General features: G+C 37.9%; 4 protein-coding genes across 4 annotated transcripts; 1 reads left to right on the top strand and 3 right to left on the bottom strand.

Annotated features, from left to right (window-relative positions):
• Positions 1-3,958: 3,958 nt before the first annotated feature.
• Positions 3,959-5,349, bottom strand: LOC147858285 (uncharacterized). Its single transcript, XM_087327939.1, has one exon. It carries the CDS (start codon positions 5,288-5,290, stop codon positions 4,418-4,420), a length of 873 nt encoding a protein of 290 aa, XP_087184065.1. The 5' UTR covers positions 5,291-5,349; the 3' UTR covers positions 3,959-4,417.
• Positions 5,350-12,960: 7,611 nt separating this feature from the next.
• LOC147858284 (uncharacterized) lies at positions 12,961-14,854 on the top strand. Its single transcript, XM_087327354.1, has 2 exons — positions 12,961-13,223; positions 14,330-14,854. Exons 1-2 carry the CDS (start codon positions 13,016-13,018, stop codon positions 14,725-14,727), a joined length of 606 nt encoding a protein of 201 aa, XP_087183480.1. The 5' UTR covers positions 12,961-13,015; the 3' UTR covers positions 14,728-14,854.
• A 1,080-nt stretch (positions 14,855-15,934) lies between these two features.
• LOC147858283 (agamous-like MADS-box protein AGL65) lies at positions 15,935-19,642 on the bottom strand. Its single transcript, XM_087327701.1, has 11 exons — positions 18,984-19,642; positions 18,157-18,216; positions 17,963-17,981; positions 17,825-17,883; positions 17,694-17,715; positions 17,551-17,612; positions 17,269-17,356; positions 17,065-17,118; positions 16,866-16,996; positions 16,435-16,738; positions 15,935-16,340 (listed from the first exon to the last, which is right to left on the bottom strand). Exons 1-11 carry the CDS (start codon positions 19,166-19,168, stop codon positions 16,266-16,268), a joined length of 1,059 nt encoding a protein of 352 aa, XP_087183827.1. The 5' UTR covers positions 19,169-19,642; the 3' UTR covers positions 15,935-16,265.
• A 3,722-nt stretch (positions 19,643-23,364) lies between these two features.
• On the bottom strand, positions 23,365-24,844 carry LOC147858282 (uncharacterized). The gene has a single exon (XM_087327211.1). The coding sequence runs from the start codon at positions 24,570-24,572 to the stop codon at positions 23,703-23,705; it is 870 nt and encodes a 289-aa protein (XP_087183337.1). The 5' UTR covers positions 24,573-24,844; the 3' UTR covers positions 23,365-23,702.
• Between the last annotated feature and the right edge of the window lie 824 nt (positions 24,845-25,668).

Below are 25,668 nucleotides of genomic sequence, written 5' to 3'. Positions count from 1 at the left end.
TTAATGATTAAGTGAGACTAATGACACAATTGGGCTTTTAAAAAGAAGTGCGAGAATGAACCACAAGCTCAAATAACTCAAGAGTAAGAGTAAGACTAAGAGTGGGATCAATTTTTGACAACGTCACTCATGATGTTTCTATTATAATTGCTGATTTCTGGTTGTTATTTATTCATACATTACGTGGTTAGTACGAAAGTTTTACAGGCAATGTTGATGCCATTTTCAGGAAGCAAATACATTTAAAAAGGTTACGGGATTCAATGCTCATTTTTAGGGAAGATGGAGATCACATAATATGGATGTACAATGAGACAATGAAGGGCATTTGAACCTTGAAAGACTTTCAAAATAAGGCTAATGATGGACGGAATATTGGTTTGAGAAAGATCAATATGTGATGTGTCATATCATATGTTTGGAGACGTCGAGATCTCAAGGATAAGAAGCTAATGTTACTAAGCATTCACCTAAAGTGAAGAGCATCTGACGCGAAAGTATCTACTTTGTGTGACAGATCTACTTGAACCTTGGATGGCATCAATCGAGGGTAAGAGGTCATTTGAATTTGGTGAGTAGATTTGCTCAAAATAAGAGTAGATAATTGGAGAATGCGGTTATTAACTTGAACTAAAGCAATTATTCATAGTACTGGCATTGGTCTAGAGCAAGAGGCTCTCTACATGCACTAAGGTTATCTAATAGGCAAAGAAGTCATACAAACGTTCTATTTGAACCAATGTGATGTCACTAAAGCAAGAGAATATCAAGTCATACAAAATCAATTATCCCCAAAATAAGACAAATTGGAACAATTGTAGACATGGAAACAATTGTAGAGTATGTTTTCCCAAGTCTCATAACAACCCCCTATATCAACTTCCTAGAATGGAATGGTAAGAAAATAAAAACTTACAAAGATACCAAAAAACAATTTATTGAAATTTGAAGATGCATACATTATACTTGTGTCATGATGCCTCAAACATGTGTTTTCCTCATGTTCAATGTCTTCATCATTGCTTCTATATGACTTAACTCATATTTTATTTGATGGGAGACAAAGTGTTGGGGATCCAACAATAGGGTTCATTGAGGATGCACGTTTGGCCTCAAACAGATTTTTTACTCTAATGCAATGCTCCATCTTGAGCCAAATTTAAGTGTGCTTTCCACACTTCATCAATCTTCTTCAAGCCCTACAAACTTTCCTCCCTCGATCACAATGTATACTCTTGAATGCAATGTTCATTAGTGAAATCTTAAAAAATCAAGTTACCTATGAGCTCCATAACGCATACTACGCGAAAATCTTTAACATTAGAGCCATCGACTATAATTGATCACTGAGGACAACCACAAAATCACTTGCTACATCTAAGTGATTTTTTTCACTTTAATCCCATAGGCCCATAGGCCCATAGGTCACATCTTACCTTCAGGCTATAATAAAATCTAGCTCTATCTATTTTTGAATTTTAGTACACTAAAAAAGATGAATGCCACTTTTATACAAACACATGCGGTTCATTGAGTTATGCCTTTCTCATCTATAAATTATATGATGGTTGCTTGACCAAGCAAAGCTAACACTCCAATCAAAAATTTTAAGAGGGTTTCCAATAGACAATGCACATTAAGAGTGGAGAACATATGCAAAGTTTTAGAAGCTACATAAACTTATGAAGACAAATGGAAAATTGATCTTTACGTGAAATCTTTAAATTGACAAATGAGTTTCCTAAAAGGAGGTATGAGAGAGTTGTGTGAACATTTGTGACATATTAATAAATCACTAACAATGTACCATTTTTAAATGATATTATGAACCCATCAGAACATGTAGACACCGCTATGGGATTGCAAACAATCGTTGTGTTGACATATAGATAACGTATTCACGTACTTTTGAGTTGTGCCATCAAACAACCAATAATTAGGACAGGGCCCACATGCAATGGACGACATACTAAGAAAATCAAGGGTATGCTTTATGACAACTTATAGGTATCTGGGACACAGTTTAAGATTTGGAAACTTTTAGGGTTCGATTACGATGCCTTAGGGTAATGGTGCCAATGGCATAGGTTAATTCCAGTTATAAAATGGACATGACTTCCTCATACCTATTGATAAGGTCAACAATGTTACTACAAGAACGTTAAGGATTATATTATGTTGAGGAACCACCTAATGCATATTTGTACATGCTTTGCAAAGTCGTAACTTGTGACTCAAAGATACATATTGTTGTTGACATTAACAACATGCTATTGAGAGTCTTGGAACCAAGCCCATCAAGCATGTTGCTTTTATACTAATTTATATATACATTATTGTTGGAACTAATTATGTAAGTATATTTTTGTAAAGGGCAACCTTAAAATGCATCTTGTCTATCTACCTATTTTGTCGATGTATGAACAAAAATTGTTGTGTTAATGAAAGCATGTGTTGGAAAAGTGCCACTTGAATATCGTCAACATTGTAAAATATGAAGTTCCAATGAGTATATCACACATAAAATGTTCTCATTTCCAGTTGTCTTTGGATTTGTAAAGCCCTCAAGGAGATGCCCGCCATTTTTTAAAATTTTATTGGTGATATCTGACCTATGTTATCCAGTTGATTTTCAATACTCAATGGGCCTCATCCATTGTATATATAAATGTGTATGTGCATTCTTGTGAAGAAGTGAGTTCGCACAATGGTGAGAGGGCAAAATGATACACATTGTGTTGATTGTTTGCTTGTTTGAGAATTGGAAATTAAAAACACACTAAAATAAAGATAGAAAGTGAGAAGGTAAGACTCAACATGGTGACCCACCCAAGTGCTTGCCAAGAGGGAGCAAAACTCAATCACTCTCAATGTATTAAACAAAGCCTCCATCCCCACAAAAGATTCCGTAATCATACATTCACCATCACTATTCAGATGCTTGGCATATGCTTGATTTCTCTTGGAGAGACATCACATCAAGCACGTAGATGATTAATCCAATCATACATTGTGCCATGCCATTACAACGATCATTCTTAATGATCAAATATTGGAGCTCTCGTAGCATTATTTCCTACAAATAATTGTAGGCTTTCCAAGTGATATTTAACACATACATATATTCGATAAAAACCTACCCACCAACCTTATAGGAATAGTCTTATGACAACACAACCACCTTATAAGAATAGTCTTAAGACAACAAAATGCAATGTGTTTCTTGTGAACAAGAGGAAGACTAAAAAGGAGGAAAAACAAAACAAACACCCACATTGGAATGGTCGATAGAGAGTAAGATAGGATCGATTGATGAAATGTCCATGGTCCAAGGTCGGACATTGATGATATAGAATCTGAAAGTCCCTAAGCCTCATTATGTCATGTACTTAGCATACACCTACCTGTCCTACATTCAATTTGCCAAAGCTACAAAAGGAGGAAAAAAAGAAAACACAAAACCAATGCTAAACATGTGGGGTATGTAGCAAGCAAGCATAGTACCCAATCCCATTTCCTCCAAGAAGAATTTGTTTCATTCAATCATAGACTGGAAGAATTTGTTCATTCAATCATAGACAGAGAGCCGGGTATGTCCGATGGAAGGATCGAATACACAACCACTTTCCTTTGAGAATTCGTATAAATACATTGAATCCAGAGACGAGGGGCCCATTGATCGATCGAAATTGACAGAACTCGAGATGGTGGGCGGTTCGCGAATGGCAGCCAGCTTGATACCACTACTCATTCCCTATGTTCCGATCCGAGCTGCTCTGGATATGGAGGCCGGGCGTGGAGGAGGGAGGGGAGGGGGCTTTTCGCACCCAAGACAATATATTGTATAGCAATGGATCCATTCTCTGAATATGGAAGCATTAAGAAAAGACAATTAACACCCCAGATTTTGTATTTGTTCGCATTACATTTCTGACGAACTCAAGCTGAGCTGTTTGGATTAGCTATGGAACCTTATTTCTTGAATTGAATGGTTTTCATATACATTAGGGTTTCCTCAAATGGGCTCTTTCTTGCACATCAGAAAGAAACCTTAACTCAATATTGAAACAGAATATATATATAGATATAGATATATATACCTATATAGTTGTGATAAGGTCTTCTCCTTCTCTCTCGCACATAAAGAAGGAAACCCTAAATTCAATCAGACATGCATTTCTGCTTGCATATCTCTAAAAGAGAAACCCTAATATACAGAGCAAGTCCTTCTCTTGCTTGTTACTAGCATATACGAACGAAATCCTAGTTCCAATGAACAAGGTCTGGATATCTCAAAAACATAAAACTCTAAAGCTGAGCTCTAATTTTTCTTCTCCTTCTTTCTTGAAGAAGAAGAAGAAGAAGAAGAAGAAGAAGAACCATAACTTTCTCGGCTCTCCTGTCTTTCTTTCTTTCTTCAACTGCCATAGCTTCTCTCCAGCCTTTCGATATAGGGATCCACCTCTCGCACCTTTTTCCTGTTATAAAAATGATCAATGAAAGCACCCGCCCTCTCATCAATATTCTTCTCCTCACCATAGCCATGTCCAGGCTCAGACTCAGGTTCAGTACCAGCTCGTGTAGAAGGTGGATTTAGGGTTGGGGTTTTCTCTACACTCAGATCTGCAGCTTCCCCATAGCCATTGATGCGAGTGAGCGACATGACTCGTCCTTTGATCACACCATTGATCTTGTTGGGATTCGTGGCGGGGTAAGGCCGAGACGGCTGAGACAAGAGCCTAGAATTTGGGTTTTGGTGAAGGATAGGCCTCAGTTTAGCGGTGGAGTTAGCATTAGATCTTAATTTAGGCTTAAGGTTAGGGTTAGATCTCAATTTCGAGCTCGGGATTCTTGATACAGAATGCTTCTTGTTTCTCCGCTTGTTGTGAGGTGGTTCTTCGCCGAAGAAGGAAGTGAGGAGCTCGGGATAAGAAGAAACCCTCCTCGCTTCGTCCTCATCTCCATCGCCGTCTTCATCTTCATCTAATTCATCATCATCATCATCATCTAATTCATCTGCTTCTCGCGGTCCGTTCGGTCTAGCAGTGCCGCCATAGCCAACCTTGGACTGGAGGGCCAGAGCAAAGACAACTGCATTCATGAGGAAGAAGAGAACGGTAGGGGTGAGGAATGCATTGAAAGCGGACCATGTCTGGAGGGCGAAGGAGAAGGCAGAGGAGAGGAGGTCGGGGTCGATGCAGAGGAGGAGGAGGAGGAGGAGGAGAGGTATGGCGATGGAGAGAGAGATCCAGAGAGCAGAGTGTGTGTTGGGAAGGACACCCACAGCCATGGCGATGGCAGAAGAGTTAACAGAGAGAATAACAGAGTTTATGGGTTGTGGTGTGAAGAAAGAAAGAAGAAGAAGAATCCTCACATTCACACACACATATGTAAGTATAAATAAAGGGTGTATGTATATGTATATAATGTATATGTATATGTATATGTATATGTATATGTATATGTATATGTATATGTATATGTATATGTATATGTATATGTATATGTATATGTATATGTATGTGTATGTGTATATGTATATGTATATATGTGTATGTATATGTATATGTGTATGTGTATATATGTATGTGTATGTGTATGTGTATGTGTGTATGTGTGTATGTGTATGTGTATGTGTATGTGTATGTGTATGTATATGTATATGTATATGTATATGATACAATATATGATACACTATATGTATATGTATGTTTTGTGTATAGGCTTGAGATGCATCACTTCCCTGTGGGACACTATTAGGGCCTTGGTTACTCTTCCAATGGCCGGCCGGATGGCAATCTTTACGGCCGCCCGAACTTTGTCGAGGTGCGCCCACGAACACACGCCCCCATTGAACATGTGGATACGAAAAAGCACAGGCCCCGCACACACTTGCCATTGCCCCCTGAACGAAGGATCGTCATGGAAAACGATCCCTCTCCCTGCTCTGTCGGTGTCCATCACGCGTGACCATTGATCTCTTTTCCATCCCCTCCCGGCCTTTCATAGTCCTTCTAGGGGGGGACAATTTGTTCACCTCTGTGAAGTTTTTGGCGATACTGATACGGCTCGTCATGTTGTCCTGTAAGTTTTAGATGGGTTGTCTGAGCTTTTGGATTCACATGGTGCATCCATAAATATGAGGTAGATGATGTGGCACTATATTATTGTTGGAGAGAGAAATGACCGATGACGTGTTATTATATTCGTGGAGAAATGAAAACGTGTTCATTTCTCGCTCCATGAAAAAAATAGTCCATCTTAAATGGCTAGCCCACAAGTTCAACTAACTACCCCATCGATGAACAATAGGTCAACAACATGCACATTCACGTATACAAGTTGCAACGATGGGGATATGCAAATGCCAACCTCATCACTTAGAAGATCTCTCCCTCTCTCAAACCCACCTACCCACTGATATATGTACATACCTCTATCCTTACATTGGTTGTTTTAAAATCTCTCTCTCTCTCTCTCTCTCTCTCTCTCTCTCTCTCCCTCTCTCTCTCTCTCTCAATTACCTCAACTTATGCAGAAATACATACGCTTGCCTTTAAGACCAAATGAGACATTAACTTTGCGAATGTCTCTCATCTTCTAAAAAAGCCAAAATTTTGGTGAATGACGGCTATGTGCATAACTATAATTGATCATGAGATAGGTTTTCCATAGTTTTCCCTAATCTTATGATAACTATGTGTGGGTTAATTCTGAAAGGAATGAGGGTATGCATTGTGATATTGAATTCTAGAGTGTGAGATAACTATTAAGAGTGTTATCACTTGGGAAAGGAACAAGAGTATGAATTGTAACATTCAATTCTACAATGTGAGATAACTATTAAGTGTGCTATCACTTGACCACTTCATATAAAGTAGTCAAGTGTGAACACTCCAATGCCTATGGTTTCTGCCTATATAAGGCTATCTACTTTCTTTTCAAGGAGGCTTTACTTATGTTAAGACTCTATAAGTGTGGTTGTGGTTCTTGTTAGTTAAGCACATGCAATCCTTGTCGAACCCAAGGTATGGCTCACGTCAACCCTTGATGGTATGGGACATCGAGGGGTTCGAGTTTGTCTCATGCCGCCGTCACTATGGAGTGGTCGGATGGTCTTGTGCCCCTCTTTACTTTCTTTGGTCTACATTTTGTGTGTTTTGCTTAATGAATTAGTCAGACACTAACAATGAGAGGGGGTCAAAGACACACAACACACATTCTTTGTTTTTTAAAAACTACCATACCCAAATGATTCAGTACCTAAATCTTGGAACTATGCCTCTTTACTAAAACTATCCTACCTAATGGAGTGGGTTACCTAGGGAGATTTCTCATTTCACTTACATCTATAATAATGCGGTTCCTTCTTTTCCCTCCTCCCTTCTCTCCTCATTTGTTGTCAAGTTAAAAGCACAACATTTCCAATGTGCTTTGCAGACTCCACATACACGTTACTTTTACTTTTGTGTTTGGGGATAACACAAACACAAACACCAACACAATCTCTCTCACTCTCACTCTCTTCTCATACAGACATACATACATGTGTGTGTGTGCTTTGTGCATGAGCACGCGCCCACACACACACAATGCTTATATATGTGGATGCGAGGAATACTCTTCCAATAAAACCTTTCCTACCTCCCTTTTGGCTTATTGTGCCCCTCCTTTTCTTTGCTAGTTTGCCAACTCTCCACCTTCTCATCAAACCATAGCTTATCTTTTAGTAACACACTCTTTCTTCCACAAACATACACTCTTCCTTACATTTCCTTTGTTATATCTCACATTATTAGTGCGGAATCCCAACTCCAAATCCATAGAATAATATTACTATTGTACAAAATCACCTTGAGCACAATGTTATGAATGTTTGAAACTCTTCCCGAGGTGAAAATTTGAGTGGGAGATGGATTGCGCAGATTGTAGATGAGTTGTACTCTAAGTAAATTCACAAACCATCATAGCAAAAATATCCACTTCATCCTAATTTCTAAATCACTTTCACAACTTTTCCATTCTCTCTTATGCATCTCTGATCCCCAATTTGAATTCATTAGACATCTACATCGATGCACTTTTTCATTTAACATACTAACACCGTTGTTCTATCATTATCATTTTTTTAATCCACAGATATTACGAGTCACAAATCCATAAGGGCGTCAATCATTATTTGGTTGAATGCATCATTCTCCACTATGATATACCAGATTTCTAAAGATACAATCAATATACTATTATAAGGTTATCAACACAATTATTACTTATTTTCTAAAGGCAGAAATTGTGATGTTTACTCCGTTGGGAAATATGCGTTTTTGTGAGTCATGAAAAGTTATGCTGATCATTGAATGGAATGGACGTACTTAAATTGGTATCTAGCTATTTTTATCCATGACAAACATATCAACCCATATGGTTAACCTTGGATGAGAAATGTAGTGCAAATATGGAAAAAAAAACACATGAAAGTTTGCTAATAGATTGAGATAAAGAGAAGACATGGAGAGATTTTGGAAAATTGAAGGAAATGGTTATTTAAATGAGCGAGAAGTGGGCAAAAAGATAGGCACGCATATAGGCAAGGCAATTGACAAGGAGGTCACAATGCACGTGCTTTAGTTCGTTAGGGGACAAATATTCTCATGGGCTCTTGCAAGGGTCTTAAAAAATATATATATTATTTTGCTTGTATGATAACATACTTGTGCAATGTACACGGACATCATTATCGCAACATGGTGGCTCATAATTATGCATCCTGTCATACTTGATCGATGGTTTTCTCGAGTGAATGTGTTGATTTTATCATGGCGTTTATAATCAAAATAATGAAGAAGCAAAAAATAATAATTTCAAATGAATGTTTAAATAGTAAAATACTGCTACTACACATAGCTCGAGAGATAATGCCTTCAAATTGTGCCTTACATGTTTGGTGTATACAAGACATATCATGATGCCATAGAAAGGGACGTACAAAAATAAAATGTCTCGAGAAAAATACTGATAAATTGTTATAAAATAGTTTGTGTATGGAAAGACAGGTTTTGGTGGTTGTTTATAAGATATGTATGTTGATGATTTTGACTCGTTGTGATATATTTATAGGAACATGTAACGATGTAGACAATTTTTTCTAATGTATCTATCTCTTAAGGTAACTATGTCTACCATAGCTAATTCTAGACAGATGAAGTTAAAACCAAACTTGAAAAGAGTCACATGACACTCCAACACATCAAGTAGAACAAGGTTATAAAATGAGAATGAAAATGGTCATGACTCATGAAGTATATGGTTTCTCATAGTGAAAAGTGATAATAACGTTTTAGAACAACAAGAAATACCAAAATGTAAAAACAATGCTATTCTACTTAGAATAAGACAATGGCGATGGCTCCTGGTATGAACATAAACTTATCCATGGTGGGCAGATCATCATCAGGGCCTGAATGGAACTACCAAGCCCCGATGGCTATTTCCCCCAATGGCTTCCATCAGTGCCCCGGTGCTGTAACTATGTATAGAAATGGTACAAATTACTAGGTTGTAGGAGTTGTTTGGATACTTTTCTTGAAAATGAGGTGGGGACTATGTCCACTTTGGTGAGAAGGCCAGAGTGAGGGTTGCTGAATTTTTGGTGGAAAAAAAACAACACAAATATACAAAAAAAAACTTAATGTCCCTACAATAGACCACGACAGCTTTGTATGTCTTTAACTTTTTTTGGAAGTGGTAATGTAATAATTACGAAAAGTAGGACTACAATTGGTTGGCATACATTTTCCTATTGACTTACCACAAAACCCATAAGGAATCTACCTATTTCCTATTGTGTCATTCCCTGAAAATTGAAGTCTCTAACAAGGAGAAATGCCATAGCAACATTCATTAAAATCGCTGAATTGTGTAGATGAACCCCGTTCGAACTTCAACAATGAAGGCATTCCACATATGGTAATGTAATGTAGCTTCTAATACTTGAGAAACTTAGACACAACCTAAAAATGCAAAGAGGCATTCCTAACATTCCCCGAGCAAAGCCCGTTTGACACTCCAATTAACAAAGCCCACATTGTACATACAAAATCCTGAATAAAATTTGTGATCAAACAATTGATAATATGTCCCTTTGAGATCGTGCAAAAAAACCACAATCCATGAATGATACTTTTTTGTTGGAAAGCAACTCTTAGAGATAATCCATCCACCTTAACCCTCTAAAATAAATACCTTAGCTTTGAAAGGAAGAACAAATTTCCACCCAAAGTGCATCACAAATTGCCAACTATTAGACCTTTTGGAGTTCTCATTCTTTATGAACCCGTTCTACAATCTATGCATGTTTAGCAATTAATATATAATATGCATAACGTGTTTTTACTTTGGCAAGCTTTTACAACAGGCAAATATCCAAACTACCTCATGCGTAGTCTTAATCAAATATGGAATCAGGTATTGCAAAGCTCTAGTTTCTCGCAATGGGGACCATATAACTTAGCAATTTCTTGGAATATGAAGCTTGGTTTTAGTTGTATATGTTTCAATTCGTGGCTCTCTCTCACTCTCTCCCCCACCATAATGTGAGCTCCACTAGAGTAATTTGCATGATAATTCCACCAAGAAGTGTGAGGATATATGTGCGTGCAATATTTTCACATAGAGAGTTTTTCTACAAAATATTAATCTCCCTTCTCAGGAATGAGTCACATACAAGGTGATATGTTGATTAGGTCTTATTGGTCAAATTGGATTCCTCATAGATGTGAAATGTAATATTTTTTGGTCTCATAAGTCATATTTGACCTTCGAAGATGATAATGGAACCTCTCTCTCTCTCCCCAATGTGAGACGATATGCAGGGCGTAAGGGCATAAGGGCACAAGTGATGAGACTAGTGACCATCCCTATTTCACTCTAAATAAATATGAGGGTTTGCGTATCACACTTTGATACAATGCTTTGCCTTTCACTACATTTGACTATGCCAAGCTTCTACCCAACCCAATCCTTGCACAAATTTCTCCCACAATCATAGTGTGTACTCTCAAGAAAGACAACATTCATGAAGTTCTTGAGCATTGAGAATCACAGCTCACTTTCACATGTACTACATGAAAAGATTATATTTTTGGTCTCATAGGTCATATTTGACCTCAAGAGGCGTCAATCAAACAAATCTTTGTCTTAAAATTAGTCCATATATTAAACAAACATAACATATTAATAAAAACTCTTATTTTCCTTACAATAATAAGGATTTTATAGGGAGGTAAACACTCAAAGATGTTGTAAAACTAGATTATTTAAAGGCAATTCCTATGAGGACAAGGTGCTTGAAAAGCTAAATTTCCACAAATGTCAATTCAACTTTCCTTTTAGTCAATATACTTGGAACGACACTCCATGGAGAACATAAAACAAGAACCCATTTATCGTACTTGAGTTGCACTATAGACCTTAATACCTAAGGTAGTGAAACACTACTTTACATGATGGGCACATGGTACGTCTAAGCTCTTACCCCCTAAGTGAACCCACTATAGGGGCGAATTGCCATTCCAATTTGCCTAAAACATATTGATGTTTTAAAGCTAAAGCTGCTTCCAAAGATAATCAATCCACCCACTATTGCCTGTCAAAGAATGACTTCAACACATAATGGGAAACGAGATTACATCCCATCTCCAACACACAATGTATCATTGTACACATATAGGATGGAGTCAAAATCACGATAAGAATGACATGTCATTGATATAGAGTTCTACATTAGGGGAGTGGCTAAAGGTATATTTATATCATTATCATAATTATATCATATTACTTGTAATTGGAAAGATCCCCAATATTTCAACATTTTATACTCTTCTTCGGCATCCGTGTTGCAAATATGGTTGTGACCATTTTGGTTGAAGTCATCCTCCTTAGTGATGGGGAAGTTGCTTCTTCTGTTTAGCTTCCTCACTAACTTAATTTGTTTGCATGGTCGATGTTTAGATGTGAAATTATATACATACATGTGTGAATTGTATATATCCATGTTGTAGGGTCAAGTTTGACACTACATTTAGCCAAAGTCACTTCCCCCCACCCCCTTCCAAACCAACCCATCAAGATCTCCATATTCTAGTGAACACCGATAATACTTGCACGGATGAAAGGTGGGTGTCCAAGAGGCACTCGGATAAAAGGTAAGAGGAGAGGTAGGCGTAGTGTTGACAGATGGGAATTGACAACGGCTTGGTGTCGGCTTAACCGGTTTAAACAAGCCTTAACTGGTTTGGGAGTTTCCAAACATGAATCGAGCCATATCCCAAACCGATTAAGGCTAACTAGTTTGGCCAAATCGGTTCATCCTAAACCGGTTTAGCCAAGCCAATTATGCCTTAATTGGTTTGGAACCTCCAAACTACCATAAAATGGAAAATTTATTGGTGTCAAACTAAACATAGAGAATGAGGCTACTTACTTATTTCATCAATGACATATAAACATCTCCACGATTCTCGTAGGTGATTTTGCTAAAAGTTGCTAACACTACGTGTTCAATTCCTTCGGTTCAGGCTTGAGCCGAGCCGTCGCAGATTCCTACAAGCTCCCCGACACCAGAGCTACAAAAGATATGACATACATAGTGAGACATGCACGATACAGATTGGTCGGGCGGAGCGTGTTCACACTCAACACGTCCCAAAGGGCTTTCTCTATGGCTGGTTACACACGGAAGGCATTAGGCAGGAATCTAATGGACCTGCCCCCACACACAGAGGCCAAGCAAGCTTCAGGTGCCGACACGTGCTCTGTTTCCTTATGTGTTCCCCCCTGAGAGTCGGGGTTCACACAGAGATGCAAAACAAAAAAGAAAAATTGCAGATCAGCATGAATCCTCAGAAATTTAGGAAAGCAAAAGATGATGATGATGATGTGATTTGTATATATATGTATCTACATATATAAGATATAATAGGTTGTTTTAGTGTTCTTACATCAGGTGTAAGGTTCCATGGATTCCTTGTTTGGGAAATTGATTCATCATCATCATTCCCACCATGATGGAGAAGAGTCCCCACAGCAGCAACAACAGCAGATGAGGCGTGAAGAAATGGCGACAGTCCAAGGTTCCACACCTGTATCACACGTAGATGATGATTCGAAGAAAGAATCAGGATCGTCGATAACATCATCGTCCATATATAAAACAGTAGTGGAAGGTTTTAATTGTTATCTTCCTATGTTCTGCAATTCGTCTTGTGTGCAGTGTGCTTGTGTTAGTTTGCATAGTAATGATAGCCACTGTAGTACATTGGTTTATAGTTCTCATCATCATCTTTCGTTCCATTAATCTACTTTGTGTAAATAATATGTTTATGATGGCACAGTAAGGCATGCCAGCTGTTTCAGCTTCCTATACCTTTTATTCTTGTTGTAATTTCATGAATATTATAGATCATTTTAGTTACCACCTTCAGTGACGGCATTGAAATTCAGTGCATCTATACATGGTAGCCTCTTTCATAGGCTTCTATATCATATTCTAATTGTATCTTCATTAATATCATAGTTTGTTTTGTCTTCCATCTTTGGTGATGTCGTTGACGTGCCCTGCATATATATATATATATATATATATATATTAGCCAGCGATGCATGTTTATGATATATGGTCCTGTGTTCTGTTAAGTTTGCCGTGATCGTCTTCAGAAACACAATATTCCTGATTGTGGCATGTGTTTGACTGATGTAGAATTCATTCAGATGTGAAGGTTGCATGTGTTCAGTTGATGTGTGTACACGTATGGAGTTTAACCTATGTCTGAGAAACAGATACATACATGTGGTTTAACATATAGAAACTGATACATACATGGAGTTTAACGTAATTAATATGTCTGAGAATCTGTACATCTATGGAGTTGACATGTGTTTAACTAACGTGTGAAAATCCATACATATATGGAGCATGGTCAAGCGGTGCTGCATTAAAATTAATGCACATCTGAAGTTTTGAGATATATTGATTGACAGGTGAACCATGATACATTGATATATGAAAAATATGTAGTGTTGGATGAGTTAACTGATATGTCAGAAACGTACGTGTTTGTGTACTAAGGACTGAATGTATGTACACTGATATCTTCTAGCTACATATGTTGAAATACATAATATCTTTAACCATTAACTGATGACATGTGTGAACCACATATTTTTGCTTGAATGAAATATCCACTGTCAATGTTTGAACCCAACCACATATATTTTAACTTAGAAGTGTGTTGACCTTATGATTGAAACCATAATGTACTTCCAATTCCAGGTACAGGTGCAGGATATGGAGATATGAAAGAGTATGCTGAGGGTGAGTTGGGACTGAAGGAGAGGAATGACATTGATATGAAGCAACAACATATGCAAGATCCCGACACAAAGAGGGTGCCAGTGATGGTAACTACCAATAATAGGGTGCCAGTGATGGTAACTACCAATAATTCTCACGAATCGGTTGTACCAACACAATCTCCAACATCATCCGACTCTCCACATCATCACCACCTTGGCCCTATGGAGAAACTAAAACACAAGGTACATGAGACCCTGCAGAAGGTGAGGTCTCGCAAAAAGAAACACGCCCCCGGTGGTGAAGGGAAGGATGAACAGTCTGGAAGTAGCAGTAGTAGTGAAGATGAATCGGGAGAACATCATCAGCATGAGTGAATTTAGAACGTGGTTTGCGTAGTCTGTATTCCATCTGATATGTATGGTGGGCTTTTCGAGTTTTTGGTTCCATTTCAGTAATGTTTTGTGGAAAAATGAAACTAGAGTTGACATCCTAGTAAGGTTTCCTACTTTCTTTCCGTCATTTGATGGAGTGATTGAACTCTTGATACTTATATATACCTATTTTTAAGTATTGAACATGTATATACGTGAACACGATGCTTGGATTCAAATGTTTGTGAATATTTCACGCAAATTTGATTTTTTTTACTCATTTGTTACTAAATGTTGTGTTCAGTCAGTTGTAATGCAGTATATTCAAGTTTTTTGTTGTGTTCAGTTCCAATACACAGTATATTCAAGGCTTTTAAGGTTTTGAATCAATGCCTCTCATTGCGTGGGTCTTGGAATCAGTTTCAAAACACAGTATATTCAAGGTTTTTAAGCTTTTGAATCAATGGCTAGCATGTATCATCACATGGGTCTTGGAAGTCTTTTCATTACTTTGATAGAATGTGCATCTATTGGTATATAATCTATATAACATTGTCTCTCAAGTGGAAGGAAATGTCCTAATAGTACATAAATAAGTATTTCTTCACATTGCAGTCAGTATTTGTATGCGAATAACAGGTGCATGCGAAAAATGGAACTGTAAAAAACGGTGGTTTTTACTTGCAAGCCCTGATTGGGTGTCGGTAAGGGTGTTACTATTTGCACTAGCCGAAGCAAAAACTCTAAAAAATGAAGCCTACAGAAACGAATGAGATGATGTCCATCACTAAAATATGCCTTGTGAGAATTACTAGGGCATTCCAGATAGTTCAAAATGGTAATTTAAAGTAGAATCAGAAATATGGTTCAAGTGGACAAAGAGCAAGAACTACAATGAATCAGTGTTTTACTCGATGACAGAGGGACATCAGCATTTTCAATGATGGAAGTACATACACGGCATCAGAAAACTAAAAGACGTTCAAGCATAAAAGGGGAGTTTTCTCTTCAATTATGAAGAGAAAAATGGTTTATCAAACAGGTCACTTGACATGTGAACATGTCAAAAGGATAGGCAGTAAATCGAACTTGTAGATGTTTAACATACCCATCACAGGTAAAACAATGATAAGTACACATAAACTCCGGTTTTGAGACAAATTTCATCTCTAGTTTTATGGCATAAGTAGACAGAAATGGGTGGACCCCATTTGAACAAATCAAACAATTTAGTCTCGCCCCCAGTTCCTGGGTGGATGGATGGTTTTCTGAAGCAAATATTTATGCATTTCTCAAGGCAGAGGGGGAAAATATATGTACTCCCATGCCATAAAGAACAGGCGAAGCATTAGGTATATGCTTTAAGAGTACCATCTCGACAATATAACAAGAGTCCAAAGGAGCAACACCACCATATTGACATTGAGGGAAAAAACTTGGCAATCCTCAGGTTATACAACACACCATATTTGATCCCACATCCAACCTCATGTTAAGGAACTACTCATTTTGACATTACGCTTGTTATAAGAGAGCTGAAGTCACCAGTTAGAACTGCTCTGGGTTCTGTATAGACCTTGTAATGGCAATGCCCCATTAGAAACAAAATCCATTTGCTGCCATACCAAAACAATGTTATTTGTTGTAACGTACTCTTACAACTTCTCGCAAATAAATAGTGAAATCCAATTAAAGGCGTTTTACTCATACCTGGAGATATGGAGATCTGACATGGTGCTGTGTACTCATCATGCTGTTGGATGAAAGTTGATTTGTGTTTGCCATCCAATGTAATGATAACCCACTTGATGTTGATGTTGATGCCATATTCTCCCTTCCATTATAGTCCATTGCACTACTACAGTTGCCTTCCACTTCTAGTCCAAGGTTCTCTCTTTTCGTATCGAAATCAACAATCTTCTTAATACCATTAAAAATATGATTTGGAACTTGCAAATGGTTGCCACATCCCATCATACTTCCTTGTAAATTTTCTGCAGAATTGTTGATATCCCTAAGAAAAAGTGTCATCCCAATATGATTAGATCAACAATCTAGAAAGTAACACTTTAATATGGTTAGATCTACATATAGTCTTCGATTAATTATATAGAAGTAAACAAATGGAATTGAAGCAATACCTGTGCGTGAACATGGGACTAGATTCATGCTCAAGGGCCAATGCACAAGGCTGTTTACGACTATCTGCCTCACCCCATGCCGCTGAGAAATCTAATTGTGACGAGGAAGGTATACTGCGCCCTGGATAAATCTGCAAATGATATGGTTTGAGATGAATGCATATGAAGACATCAAGTTTGCTTACACAAAAATTATTACCTGTTCAACTCCCTGCTCGTAAGTGACCATACAATGACTAGATTCAAGCATTTGCTGTTCATTATAAAGCAAACAGGAAATTCAGAAGATTCCTTCTATTGTCATTCCAGAAATTTGCATGAAAATACAGCATTACTATTGTGATCATAACTTGTAGATGATGATAAGGCACCTCTAAGAACCACTCTTTTATAGGATATATACCTTCCTCATATGAACTTGTTCAAGCCTGTGTTGTAAAATGTTCTCCAGTTTATTTGCCTCTTCTATGGTCTGGTATGACTCGTACAATCTTATAAAAAAAAGGAAACAATGAAGAAATCTGAATCAGTTAAAAATAGATGGCAAATTTCTTCCATAAACATGGTTACTTACTTACCTATGCTGCATGCACATTGGCATCAGTAAACTACACGTGCCACTTCTTACACACAGAAATACAACATGTTCAAGTCATTACCCATGACTCAAAAGAACTGAACATACCTCAGGCTTTCTTGTAATTGCAAGTATTGTAGCTGTAGAGTGTGGAGATGGTGTTGTAATTCCTGTAATATTAAGGACTCCTCATTAACCACTAATTTAAACTTCAAATGAAACCCCATACTTATTTGACTTTATTTTGTTACCTCTATACTTTGGGCAGGTGTTCTGTGACTCGGCATAACAATAATGCGAAGCATAACAAAGAGGACAAGAATCAGACATGTATCACAAAAAATGACTCCATGAAGCTTTATCAGTATATTTTTATACTTACCGTGTGTATTCCTCCACATTGACATCATGATCAAGCTTCTTAAACACGCGCTTGAGTTGCTGTAAGGGCATGCTTCCTGTAAGTTACAAGATACTTGACTGGTAAAATAAAATATATAGAGTTGAGGTGTGCATTTACCTCCAGAGCTTCCACTTTCCTGAACAAGTAGCGATCCAATCAGATGACATAGGCAAAACAGGAAAGAGCATCAGCCGTGAAACATTGACACATATGTGTGATATATGGCAAGAAACTGAACAATCTATGTACTTCAGAGGCATCAAATCTACTTATGCAAAAGATAAGGTACCATGGAAAGGCATTAGACAAACCTTTTAGCCCGTTCTTGAGGAGAGAGATTGGCAAACCGCATGATGACTTCATCTGGAGGACTGCATAGAGAAACGAACCTTGGTTATCAACAAATTGACATAGCAGTGGCTTAGACACTAATTGTAATGCAAATTCCATTAAGAGATCATGGATGGTTTTCCAAAAAAAAGACTTTTTTAATCCAGACGTTATCTACCGGCTTCCCAACATTGCTACAAGAAACCAGCAGTTTACATATATCTTTATCGGAGGTCAACAGGGTTTCCGTGTTGAAGGCCTGGATTTTTCCTTTTTTGCTATTATTATGGGCCAAACGATACTTATAACGGTTTCATCAACATGGATTCTTGTTCAATAGAGGTTAAATGATGCGTGTAAGGCAGCACTTAACCAACATGGATTCTTCCCTAAGAAGAAAGGCCAGACCAAATGATTCATACACCATGGATCCTGCCTAAGAATAGTGACCAATTTGTGCATATTTGCATCGATTCTTGTCTAAGAGTAGAGTTCAAATTATTCATATTAGCCTGTATGTTTCACTAAGGGTAGAACCAACTCAAATGATGAATATAGCATTAATTCTTTCCTAGAGTAGAGACCAAATAATGTGTGTATCATGAATTATTTCCGAGATTATGGAACAAAGTAAGCTTTCAGCAGCTTATCAATATGGTTCTTGCCTAAAGAAGAGACCAGACGATGCTTATAGCACATGGATTCTTGCATAAAGTAGGGTCCAAAACATGCATTAAGCACGCCAATTATTGCCTAACTAGAGAAACAAAGAAGAGGGGGAGAGAGAGAGAGAGAGAAAGAAAGAAACCTTTTGCTACCATTGATCCAGCTGAGTTTGCCTGCAGGAGAGAAGAGGATGAGTATGAGGTCCACATCGCAAAGAGTTGCGAGCTCTTTGGCTTTCTTCTCCAACCCAGCCCTGCGTTTGGAATAGGTGACTTGCTTCCCTACTGCGGTTTCAATCTTCTTGATAGCAAGCTTAACTCTGCCCATGGCTTCTTCTTCCTCTTCCCTTTTCTTCTATATCTGTCTATGCTTACTTCCTTCTCTCTCTCTCTCTCTAACACCCACACACACACACATTGCTTGTTATGGTAGTGTACAGAATATATATATAGCAGGAGTAGGGAGGAATGGCGTATAGCTAAGAATGGGAGAGTGAAGGCCCCCCCCCCTCTCTCTCACATGGACCCAACAGGCCCCCATTTTTAGGAGAGTCAAAAGCAAATGCCATAGCCATATCCACAGTCATCAAAACCAACATTCTCTCTCTCTCTCTCTCTCTCTCTCTCTCTCTCTCTCAAAGGACAAAATTGTAATGTATTATGGACTCTCTCTCCTCCCCTGTTTCAACTATATTCTCTCTCTCTCTCTCTCTCCTCCCCTGTTCCAACTACTCTCTCTCTCCTCCCCTGTTTTCTTAACTATTCTCTCTATCTCTCTCTCTCTCTGCCCCCGCGCGCCTGCATCCACAACTACTCCCCGCCAAGCGCACATGGCTGATGATGCATGCATGGGATGGGCATGCCATGCCATGCCATGCCACGTGATACTGATGTATGCCATGCCATGCCACATGGGCATGGGTCATCATACATATGTCATACACACACACACACATATATATATGTGCATGCCACATGGAATGGATTCCCCCTTCAAATCTGCTAAGCATTTTCAATGCATCCAAAGAAGAAAGAAAGAAAGAAAAATGCAGAACCCCACCTCCACCCATGTTACCACTCTTTTCTTCTCTCAGAGAATCTAGGAGACAGACTTGACTCTGCACACACAGTATTTGCTTCCTAATTTTAGCAATTGCAGCTCTCCACACACCATCCATGTTTTATGGTTATACAATTTTCTTTGCCCCCCCAACTTCTTCCTTTGGGTCCCCTTCACATGGTATGTTTGTTGTTCCACTCAGAATCAATCGGAATCGCTACCACCATCTCTCGTGGTTCTTTATTTTTTCGTCGCATCGTAAACATTTGTTTCCCGTTACATCCAGATTCCACATGACATTTATACACGGGAGGAGATCGAATGACTCGCGATCACTTTGATCCTTGCACCCCACCCACCCACCCCTCACAATCAACCATCTAGCTTCCTGCATTTGGTTTTTCCTTTGCTGCCTACTGACCGATATATACCCTCGGTTTTAGATGGTTTTGGACTCCCCTTGCGGTCTTCATTGCATGGGATCCCACAAAATCATTTACATTCTAGCTCGAGTTAGCAAGAAAGCCAAGAGACTCTCGAGTCATTTTCATCGCGCACATCCCACAATCATCATTTACATTCTGGATCGGGTCAGCAAGAAAACACTTCACATTTGACTACTCAAAGCTAAAATGTATCACGAACTTTCATCCAAAATATCTAAGGGATCATCTCTTCATATGAAAAAGACAAAGAGTAGCATGCATTTTTATCCATTCCACATAGTAATTCATGAACACATGTCTACATCACCACATGAAAATAGCCTATAGCAAGAGTTTAGAACCATCTACATTAGTAAACATAATGAAAATTTGATTAAGGTTTTCAACGGTTTGCACTTTTGGCAAAGATTGATGAATTGCATAACATATGGTAGATAAACATGATGCATATCAACATTAAATATATACATATTGCAACTTTCAACTATAAAATGTTTTTGGCAACCACAACAAATTGCAAAACAAAAAACAAATAAATATGATGTATGTCATGTACCATTAAACAAACCCATCCACACTAGATAAGAAAAAGGCTCATTGCCCAAGATAGTAAGCGCATTTCCAGGATGATCGGTTCTTGTGGATAAAGAAGGATTAAGATCTTGTGACACCATGGTTTATAGTTGCACGCTCTAGTCCTTCAACTACGTACCTTCAAGGGTCACTTTTGAAATGGAGTGAAATAGAACCAATTGTTTCTTTTATTCCCCCTTGTGGAGGGAAGTAGAATATTGTTCTCTCATTAAGTGATTAGTAAATGAGGGATATGCTAAAACAAAAGGCATTCAATATTTTACTCCATCACGACAATGAGCTATTTTCCCACTCCCCCTCTTGCAATATCATTGCCACAATAGATTTTAAACGGAGGCAAAACGAAACACGAACAATGGCGCACCGCGGGATCAATGGGAATCAATAATTGAGGAGGAAGACATTGGCATCGAGATTCGAGTGATACCCTAAAAAATAATTCAAACATATGAGCATAACCTTGTAGACACTTGACTTTTACTTCAAGTGATCTTTTGAGTTCACTAAAGATATTGATAGCCTATAGGAGCATAATGAAAAGCATATTAAGAAGGAAGCTATGCATACTAGGGTAATGGTAGTGGAGAAAGACAACAAAGGAAGAAAATAAAGGGGTTGAAGACAAGATGATCAAGGAGAGAGAAAGAAACTCTTCACCAATACACCACAACCTTCTAGAACAAGACTTGTTCTTGTCATTCAACAAGAGATTTTGGACTAATGTGTTGTTGCATTACTTAGCATATGGAATGTGAATAATCTATCTCGAGGACTAAATGCGATGGAATTGCAAGCCTCCTAATTGATGGAGCTCCAACTATCTTTTAAGTGACAAGCGTTGAGTTGGTAAACCTTCCAAACATTGCAAGTTTATAGGAATTGTTCCCAAATGGAATACATTCCAAGTTTTATAATTGAAAGCAACAAACCATGGAGTTGGTGGAATGCAATTAGCAATGGTGGATGCTAAATACTATTCTACAAGATAACAAGCTAAAAAATATGTTATTAAACACATTCTTATATCCACTCTAGACAACCTTGTGTGCAATAGATTTCTCACCATGAGTTTGTATATTATGATAAGAAGGGTTTGAGAAACGAAAAGTATTCTAAGTGGAAATATATCAGGTATATATGTTGATCAACATGATGGCATATCAAGTAAAGGTAGATGAATGGGGTAGGATTTTGATAGAACATTGCATATCAAATATTGTCAATTGATTGTACACATAATCTAGCAAAGATTTCCAACCATCGCATTGAGAAACATATGGGTAAATCTGATTGTACACATAGTCTTAGTGATTGTTGGCCATCCCACTAAATTGTAATGATAAATTAATGTAAGCATATGAGCTAATAAATGTGTCGAGGATCAAACTACAATGTAATTAATAAGCATTAACATATCTCCCAAGATTCAAGCACTTAATGATACGCAAGCAAATACTTTAAGAGGCCAACAAATACTTCCGATGGTACATTGAAGGTGGCACCGATGGTTCACATATCACACTCGTCACTCTATATAAGAAGAGAAAAGCAATATATATAGGGAAGAATAGTTAACATAGAGAAGAATAATACCTATCCAATAGTCAATATTGATGAGAGGAGCCTCACTCCTCACACAACCAATATTAATTGAGTTGTGCTCCTACTCACCTTGTACCTCTTTGTATAAAACTAGTAAGCCTTCCACATCAATTTTGAAGCAACAAATACAGAAGTTGACAAAGCATGACACACAACAAACAAGGTTTGGAACCTCCAAGATATCTTCCATGGTTCTAACTTCTACCAATGCCCTTGCATTCTACTAGCTCTCTTGTCATCGAGGCATTGAAAATTCTTCGGGATGGGCCTCCCTCATGATGTACAAGTCTTGTGCATTTTGCCTTGCCAAACCTGCCAATCAATTTACCTCACAGGTAGGTAGTATGTTGCGATGACCACCTCTTCAAATGACAACAGCAAAAGTGCTCAACATCAATATGGGTTGGGTAATGAGAACATCACATACCCATGCTAGCCCCAACTCGAACGCCAATATGGGGGAACCAATGTATCAATCGAACGCAGTTCTTTATTAGTACATACATTTATTATAGCATTTGTAATAAGCACGAATTGTTAAATCGCACCAAAAAATTTAAAGGTTACCTCATAAAAAAATGAAGTTGTTTCTTACATGTTGATGGAACAATTCAGAAATAAATTGGATTTAAACCACAACTGTTAATATTAACTTATTGAAATACTAATAAAGGTTATCAAACAAACACTGAAAAATTTGCAACAAGCTCAGACATATGCAAAGAACACATTTCCTTAGTACATGTACATCTCTCAAAAACCAACTTGCTCTAATAATGAAACATGTTTCAAAACAAACAATCATTGCACTTGAGGTTCAAATGATGTTTCAAACCAACAATCATTCATTCGACTAGAGGTACAAATGATGGTGCAAGCAACACTCATAATCATGCCTTCTCTTAAAAACCATCTTGTTCTAATGAAGGTGCAAGCGCCACGTTTACAAAATCATGCATCCAACCATGATCTTGCCGTGATTGTTCATCAAAAAGCTCCTCAATCAAAGATTGGGAGCAGAGTTTATGGCTGAGGCAAGCAATTTCTACAATCAAAACAAACATATTCATTCAATGATTTTTCATAAAAAAGCTCCTATATAATAGATGGAGCAACAAGTTATGGCTTAGGGTGAGCAACTGTCTACAAACATATCAAACTCATAGCATCTCAGAATCTGAGAAACCAGACAATCTTGTTTTCCTTCTTTTAGGTTTCTCTTTCCTACTCTGAAGTTTGGCTATTTCAAGTTGCATATCAGTATAAACTTCCATTTTGGCTATCTCAATTCTTGCATACACATCTGAGAACTCGACAATAGCATCAGCCAAAGCTTTTACAGGATGAAGGCACACTTGCCTTTTCTTTGTGAGAATTTTGCGAATGGTATCAGAGAACTGTTCTATCTTCTTCTGACAATCTCCACCAATAGGATCATTTCTGTGTATATCCTCGCCTTCATCTTCCTCCTCTTCTTCATCGTCGTCATCATCATCATCATCTGAGGACGATGACTCAAGATCTGAACAGTCGTCTAAGGGTGTGGTTTTCTCTTTCCTTTGGGAAGATCGACCTTGCTCACTGTCACTCTCTCTTATCGGAGAGCTTCTTGTTGAAACGGAATCTTCACCGCAAGAGCTAAGTGTGGCTAATTTCACTATCTTTGGAGTTGCCCTGATGGTTATTGGCACAGACTTCATGATTTCATCCATTTTGTTGAAGAAAATCCATGTGGAGGAAGAAGAACCACCACCCAAAATCTTTGTTTTCTCTGTTTTATACCTCTTTTTCAAGCTATCAATCTTGTCTTTGCATTGCTTCACTGTTTTGATCTGGCTTTGAGCATGACACATTGAATTCACATTATGTACCACTTCTTCCCAGTCAGTGTTTCTTAGCAAACCTCTTCCAATTGCATATTTCTCACCATACTTCCCCATGAGACAGAAGACTGCATCAGGGGTCCATTCACACGTGTGGAATGGTTTGAGCTTTCTACTACCACCATCATCCTCATCATCACTCCCCATGGTGTGAGCAGACACACAACACAGACACGCAAAAAGAGATTTAACAGTTTAAAATATTTTAGGGTTTCTTTTATTTCAGGTAGGTGGGACGCCCTGACAATTAGGTTAGATTCAAGAAAGGGCAGAAAACAGAGTACCTGGTGTGGGTTGAAATCCTTGCAAAAGAAGAAGAAGAAGTGAGTGGCCTTCTCTGTTGGTGCTAAATGAAGAGAAAGACGAAGAATTTGAAAATGGAGTGGGATGAAGAAAGCATGTGTGTGTGTACATATATGTATATGTATATGTATATGTATATGTATATGTATATGTATAACAGTATATGTATAGTATAGTATAGTATATGTATAGTATAGAATTGTATATGTATATGTAGAGCACGAGGACTCACCAATCCCTCCCTCCCTCTACATGCTCTGCGATCGAAGAATTGTAATTGGATGTTATATCCACTTGTTTCGATCCGCAACACAATCGCTTGATTGGTTGACACTTGATGACCTTGGACACCTCCATAATGTACTTCTAATCTTTGACACCTTGGAGGAGGGAGGAGGAACCTCTACATTCTCTACAGTGTATGTATTGTATGTATTGTGTGTATATGTATGTATGTATGTGTGTATATCTATGTATGTATGTGTATGTGATGATATAAACCTCTTGCTCCACCAATAGCTTCTTAGAACAAATTGACCCAAGAAAACAACAATGTTCAGGAGATCAAGCCACAATAGCTTCTCTTTGATTTGAGCTCCAAAACTCCTCGGATGGTTTGGCCCTCAAATGGTTCGGTTTGAATTATTTACACATGCATGGTTCAATTCAGTGTGGCAATTAGTCTTCAAAACTTTCAATTGGTTGGTTTGAAATGCATGTAGCTTTATACTCCCAAACCATTCCCGATTACTAATCCCGCGTCTTTTGAACCAACATAACCATTATTGAGGAGAACAAAGGAATTGTATATTTCACATGAATAGACATGCATACCTTGTTGGGCACATGTTGTTGGGCACACCCAACAATAGTTGTTGAAGACATCTTACTATCCAATTTTTGACTTATTCATATAAATCATATCAAATTTTATGTGTGT

The sequence above is a fragment of the Azolla caroliniana genome, unplaced genomic scaffold, assembly GCF_043228905.1.
Source record: "Azolla caroliniana isolate FFs.n. ecotype wild unplaced genomic scaffold, voAzoCaro1.0.p SCAF_11, whole genome shotgun sequence".
Lineage (NCBI taxonomy): Eukaryota > Viridiplantae > Streptophyta > Polypodiopsida > Salviniales > Salviniaceae > Azolla > Azolla caroliniana.
The sequence above is the reverse complement of the archived record's forward strand: the minus strand, read 5'-3'. Positions and strand labels throughout refer to the sequence as shown.